The sequence below is a fragment of the Ahaetulla prasina genome, chromosome 4 (genome assembly GCF_028640845.1).
Source record: "Ahaetulla prasina isolate Xishuangbanna chromosome 4, ASM2864084v1, whole genome shotgun sequence".
NCBI classification, from domain to species: domain Eukaryota; kingdom Metazoa; phylum Chordata; class Lepidosauria; order Squamata; family Colubridae; genus Ahaetulla; species Ahaetulla prasina.
Window position 1 is genome coordinate 70554497 of NC_080542.1, and position 6000 is coordinate 70560496.

Here is a 6000-nt window from a genome sequence, read left to right on the forward strand (position 1 = left end):
TCTCCTTGACTAGTTTCCACCCATTGCTTCTTGTCCTGCCTTCAGGTGCTTTGGAGAATAGTTTGACTCCTTCTTCTTTGTGGCAACCCCTGAGATATTGGAACACTGCTGTCATGTCTTCCCAGTGCTTCTTTTCATTAAACTAGACATACCCAGAGTCTCCACATCTTTTTTACATCGTGGCGACCAAAACTGAATGCAGTATTCCAAATGAGACCTTACCAAGGCATTATAAAGTAGTATATCATGTGATCTTGATTCCATCCCTCTGTTTATGCAGCCCAGAACTGTGTTGGCTTTTTTGGCAGCTGCTGCACACCACTAGCTCATATCTAAATGGTTGTCCACTAGGACTCCAAGATCCCTCTCACAGTTACTACTATTGAACAAGGTACCACATATACAGTACCTGTGCATCTTGTTTTTTTTTTGCCTAAATGTAGAATCTTACTTTTTTCACTGTTGAATTTCATTTTGTTAGATAGCGCCCAATGTTCTAGTCTTTCAAGATCCTTCTGTATCTTGAGCCTATCTTCTGGAGTATTAGCTATTCCTGCCAGCTTGGTGTCATCTGCAAATTTGATGAGTTCCCCATTTATCCCCTCATCCAAGTCATTGATGAAGACATTGAAGAGTACTAGGCCTAAAACAGAGCCTTGGGGTACTCCACTGCATACTTCCCTCCATATAGATGTAGTTCCACTACGTTGAGTGCAGTTAGTCAGCCAGTTACGAATCCATCTGGTGGTGATGCTATCTAACCCACATTTTTTTACTTTATCTAGTAGTAGGTTATGGTCTACTTTATTAAATACTTTACTGAAGTCCAAGTAAATTATATCTACAGCATTCCTCTGGTCCACTAATTTTGTCATTTTGTCAAAGAATACAATCAGATTAGTCTGGCATGATCTGTTTTTGACAAACCCATGCTGGCTTTTGGTTATTACTTTGTTTGCTTCTAGGTGTTTGGTGATTTGTTGCTTGATTATCTTTTCCAGAATTGCTTGATTATCTTTTCTGTGTGTGTGTGTGTGTGTGTGTGTGTGTGTGTGTGTGTGTGTGTGTGCATCTAATCTGTTTAAGATTAAAATAACCAACTCCCATTATTGCAATAATGGTGGTGGTGATGGGGACCTTATATTGTTCTCTCTTCTTGTTCTAGTTCTGTTAATAATTACCATATTTTTTGGTGTATAAGATGCACTTCCCCCCACCCAAAAAAAGTGGGTGGAAATGTCTGTGAGTCTTAATCAGCGAATGTTGCTGAAGCCTTGCCCGGGGTGAAATGATTCTGATTTGCACCAGTTCGGGTGAACTGGTAGCAATGGCGGCACGTGGTTTGACAAACCAGTTGCGGCAGCAGCGCGAAGCTCCACCCACCCACCCGGATGTTGTTACTTCCTGGTTTTAATCAGGAAGTAACCTGTTTTGACCCTCTGCGCATGTGCAGAGGATCTAAAATTGCACATCATACACTCACAGAGTGCACACTTCTGAACTGGTAGGGAAGGTAAATAGATTTCATCCCTGGCCCCGCCCATCCACCAGCCCCTACCCTTCAGCCTCTGCCTCACAGCATTTTACTTCCTTACAGCAAACAGCAAACAGCCAACAGCCTGGTCAGCTTCAGCACAGCCTGATTTAGCACAAGCAGCTGATTGGCAGTTGGATCGACCTCCCGGAATACCGCCTATCAGCTGTTCCAGGCTGCAGGGATCGCCACTACTAGTTGCTGCCCATCGCTGCTGCTGCCTATTGCCGCCTCTTCATCCCCATTTTTGGCCTCCATGCATCCTGTTTTTGGCCCATTCCAGGTGGCGGGGGCAGGCAGCTGCAACAGCAATAGGCGGTATTCCAGGAGGCTGATCCAACCACCAATCAACTGCTTGTGCTAAATCAGGCTGTGCTGAAGCTGACCAGGATGTTTGCTGTTTACTGCAAGGAGGTAAATTGCTGGGAGACAGAGGCAGATTTTTTTCTCCTTGTTTTCCTCCCTAAAAGCAAGGTACATCTTATACTCTGGAGTGTCTTATATTCCAAAAAATACAATAAATTTAGCTGATGTGATCTGATTACAGTTTTTGAGATATCCGAAGCTATTTAAAAAATGAGGCCAGACAAAGCCTTAGGCCCAGTGGGTCTTACAAGCCAATACTATAAGTGTTTCGAAGATGAACTTCTTCAACCACTAAAAGACACAATGAATGAAAGACTACAGGGGAGGGAACATACCCCAGACGTGGAAAGAAGCCAGTATTGTGTTGCTCCCAAAAGAGGGTCAAGATGTTACAAATAAAAAGAGTTATAGATCAATTTCATCATTAAATAAAGACTATAAACTCTTTGCTACTATTCTGGCAGAAAGACTAAAGAAGATTTTACACGAAGACCAAGCAGGCTTTCTGCCAATATGACAGCTAAGAGATAATGTGAGGACTGTCTTGAATATTATTGGATATTTACAATATCATAATGAAAAACAGGCTGCCTTAATTTTTTGGGATGCAGAGAAGGCCTTTGGCAACCTGAATTGGGGTTTTATGTTTAAGGTGCTGGAAGAAATGGACTTTGGAGTGAATTTTATTCAAGGAATTAAAATGATCTACATGTCCAGAATGCAAAAATTGTCATAAATTGTGATTTAACTAATTCATGTAAAATTTTAAAGGGTATAGGACAAGGATTCACCTTGTCCCCTCTGTTGTTTTGGAAGTCTTGAATAAAGATATCAGACAAGATTACAAAATAAAGGGTAAAAATATTAAGAAAGAAGTTTCTAAATTGAAAGCCTTTGCTGATGATTTGGATATATTTTTACAGTATCCAAAAAATAATATAGAACATTTGATGAGGAAATTGAATGAGTTTGAGGCTTTGTCAGGTTTCAAAATAAATAAACAGAAGAATATGTCTTCTCAGGATAGTGATATATTGAATAAAAAGTTGGGTTTTTGGATTGAAAAAAAGGTGAAATATTTAGGACTTAGGTTGACAAATACAAACATAAAACTGAAAATAACTATGTTTTTCTTTGGAGGGATATTAAACAGGATTTACAAAGATGGGATAAATTGTATTTATCACTACTGGGAATAATCTCTGTAATCAAGAATAATATTTTACCAAAGGTGCTTTTTTAAAAAATTTCAGATATTATCAATACTCATAAATGACCCACTTAAACAACGAAGAATATCTTTTAAGTTCATATGGCAAGGGAAAAAACCAAGAATCCTTTTCATTGATCACTGCCTTGTCATGATGAAGGGGCTTGCACAGTGCAATGACGCTATGAGCTATGCTGTGCAGGGCCATCCAAGATAGACAGGTCATACAGAAAGCTCTGACAAAAAGTGATCCACTGGAGAAGAAAATGACAAGACATTCCAGTATCTTTGCCATGAAAACCCTATTTTGGAAGTGTAAAAATGAAGAAGGGACTGTTTATAATCTATGGTGATAAAGCAAAAAAAAATCTTTGGAGTATGATTCATATTTTAATACAGAAAATTCTGAAAATAAATGAGAAATAAAATAAATGAGATAAAAATGAAACCAGAACTTTTCCTTTTGGGTCTTATAGAAAAAGAACCAGGAGAAAAAATTGGAACTTAGTTACTATATGTGTTGATAGCAGCAAGACTATTGTATGTGCAAAAATGGAAGGACATTTTGATTCCTACCATGAACGAATGGTTGCAGAAGTTGATGGAATTGGCTGAAATGGCAAAACTGACCACTTTGATTAAAGAAAAGAACATAAGTACTTTTGTTTACACATGGAAACCGCTTGTGAACTACATACTTAATGTGGAAAAGAATGAAACTCTGACTTTGGGTTTTACGATTAGATTGATAGTTCTTTATAGAAATGACTTGTTCATACTATTATGGAAAACAAAAAGCTGTCATTTGATGTTAATGCCTTATTTTACTGTAATAGAATCGGGAGTCAATGCTTCTTTCTCTCCCCCCTATTTTTCCTCACATCTCTTCCCCCTCCCCCCCTCACTGCTCTTCTATTTACTTTTGTATTTTGTATTTTATAATACTCTATAACTTAATAAAAAGTTTTTAAAAAAAATTATTACATTTAGCAAAGTTCCCCTTTGTGTCAGGCAGAAATTTCTCTTTGGCACTGAAAGGGCTGGGACTGCAGGGGTGGGTTTGGTGATTTGAAATCAGCAGAAGTTTTAGAAGCTGGATTTCTGAGCATATGCAGAATGTGGAGAGAATACCAAGACTGTAAAACAAATCAAATGCTCATAATGTAGTTGTCCTAGATGCAGAGCACAGATTTAGCCCTCTTATCAATAAATGCTGGAAGAATTCATTCTATCTGAATTAAAATTAGATTAAGAAATAACTTCTATCTAATCTAGGATTGAAAAGAGGGAAACGTAAAAGAGAGTGGAACAAGATTTTTTCTTCATTTGTTAAGTATAGAGATGCATTTAACTATCAACAGGCCAGGCAAAATCAAACAGGGGTGTGTGAAGACCCTTTCCCTCATTTTTCTCTCATCATTTCCCCTAGTTGTCAAAATAGCTCCCTAATGAAAAGAAATGATGAAATATCCAACAATTGATTTCTCTAATATCATATTGGTTTCTGAATTTAATTCTAAAAGGAAAAGTCACTCAGTATTAAAGGGATGAAAAATTGAAAATGGACAAAGCTGCAGAGAGAGCTAATTAGGAGCATAGAAAGGCCATTTGTTGACAGGAAATTTAGATTTAAATACTTGTTTAAAAAGTACTTAAATATATTAAAATTACATGTCCCTTGTGAGTTCAGGAATTTTATTTTGCTTAATTTTGTGCTTTCTATGTTATCTTTTTTCTTCTATAGGCACAGTAGATATTTAACATACAAAGTACATGTGAGCTTTCTTAAATATATATTTGTATCTAATCTGTTTAAAATTAAAATAATCAACTCCAGGAGTTTGTAATAATAATGGGGGGGGGGGACTCTTATGGCTTTCTTTTCTTGTTCTAGCTCAGTTGATAATTAAGTTTAGCAAAGTTCCCTTTTTGTTGCGCAGAAATTTCTCTTTGGCACTGAAACAGCTGGAACTGCAGGGATGGCTTTAGCAAATTTCAAAGGTGGAGTGGTAGGAGGTTACATTCCAAGTTTATAACAAGTATATACTTGCAAATGGCTTGCACTTGGTACACAAAATGAAACACACATGTGCCAAAGTACATGTAAACAATATATAAAAAGTATAGACACAGAGAAAAATTACCTGTTAGGCCTTTATTTAGCAGCATCTCATCCCATTGTGTTTGATTGAGTATTATTGCCTATAGTAAAAACATAAAGAAACATTATTTCCTCAGTTTGCTTGATTATCTAAAGAACAGTTGAGTAATTAAACTCCCAGAATACCTGTAGCTGAATTTCTTTCTTCTTACTTGCCATTGTTATTCTCTGTTATGGTAGAAATAAAGCAAATAGAAATTATTGGGAAATATACTATTACTCTGCTTTAATGCTGGGTTTTGTCTAAATCACTGTTTGCTTATGCTATGAGTCCATACCAGATTGACAAAGATCTTACAATGATAACATGAAGATAAGTGAAGGAGCAGGAACACTTATTCATACAAATACATTATTATCTCTGCCATATCAACAGAAATTCTCACATTCATGTACTTCACAGCTATGTATCATGACACAAATCACATTACAACTATCTTTCTTCCATTATACCTCCTTATTAATTACTCCAAGATAGCTCCTTCCAGAAGGAAAAACTGTTGGCAGGAGGTAACATGAGCAAGAGTGGGCAGGTTTTTACTGCTGTTGCTATGGTCACCAAAGAACATCTAGATAGATCCCAACTGTAAAGAATAGGTAGGAGAGGATATACATAGCAGAATGGATCTCAAGCCAGATATCCTGGGTTCAGAAGATGGGAAATGATGGGCTTCTGGCAAATTAGTAACTGAGAAGAATTAAAACTCAGGAAAAATCTAACGGCTGAAA

At 37.1% G+C, this 6000-nt stretch overlaps 1 protein-coding gene across 1 annotated transcript in view; it reads right to left on the reverse strand.

Annotated features, from left to right (window-relative positions):
- The window catches only part of NME8 (NME/NM23 family member 8), a 104612-nt gene extending 98872 nt beyond the window's left edge, over positions 1-5740 (reverse strand). The window contains exons 1-3 of the mRNA XM_058179689.1: positions 5725-5740; positions 5398-5439; positions 5255-5312 (exon numbers count right to left, since the gene is read on the reverse strand). Of these exons, the coding sequence (XP_058035672.1) occupies positions 5255-5312; positions 5398-5430 (91 nt within the window). The 5' untranslated portion in view covers positions 5431-5439; positions 5725-5740. The remainder of the gene's footprint in view (positions 1-5254; positions 5313-5397; positions 5440-5724) is intronic.
- Between the last annotated feature and the right edge of the window lie 260 nt (positions 5741-6000).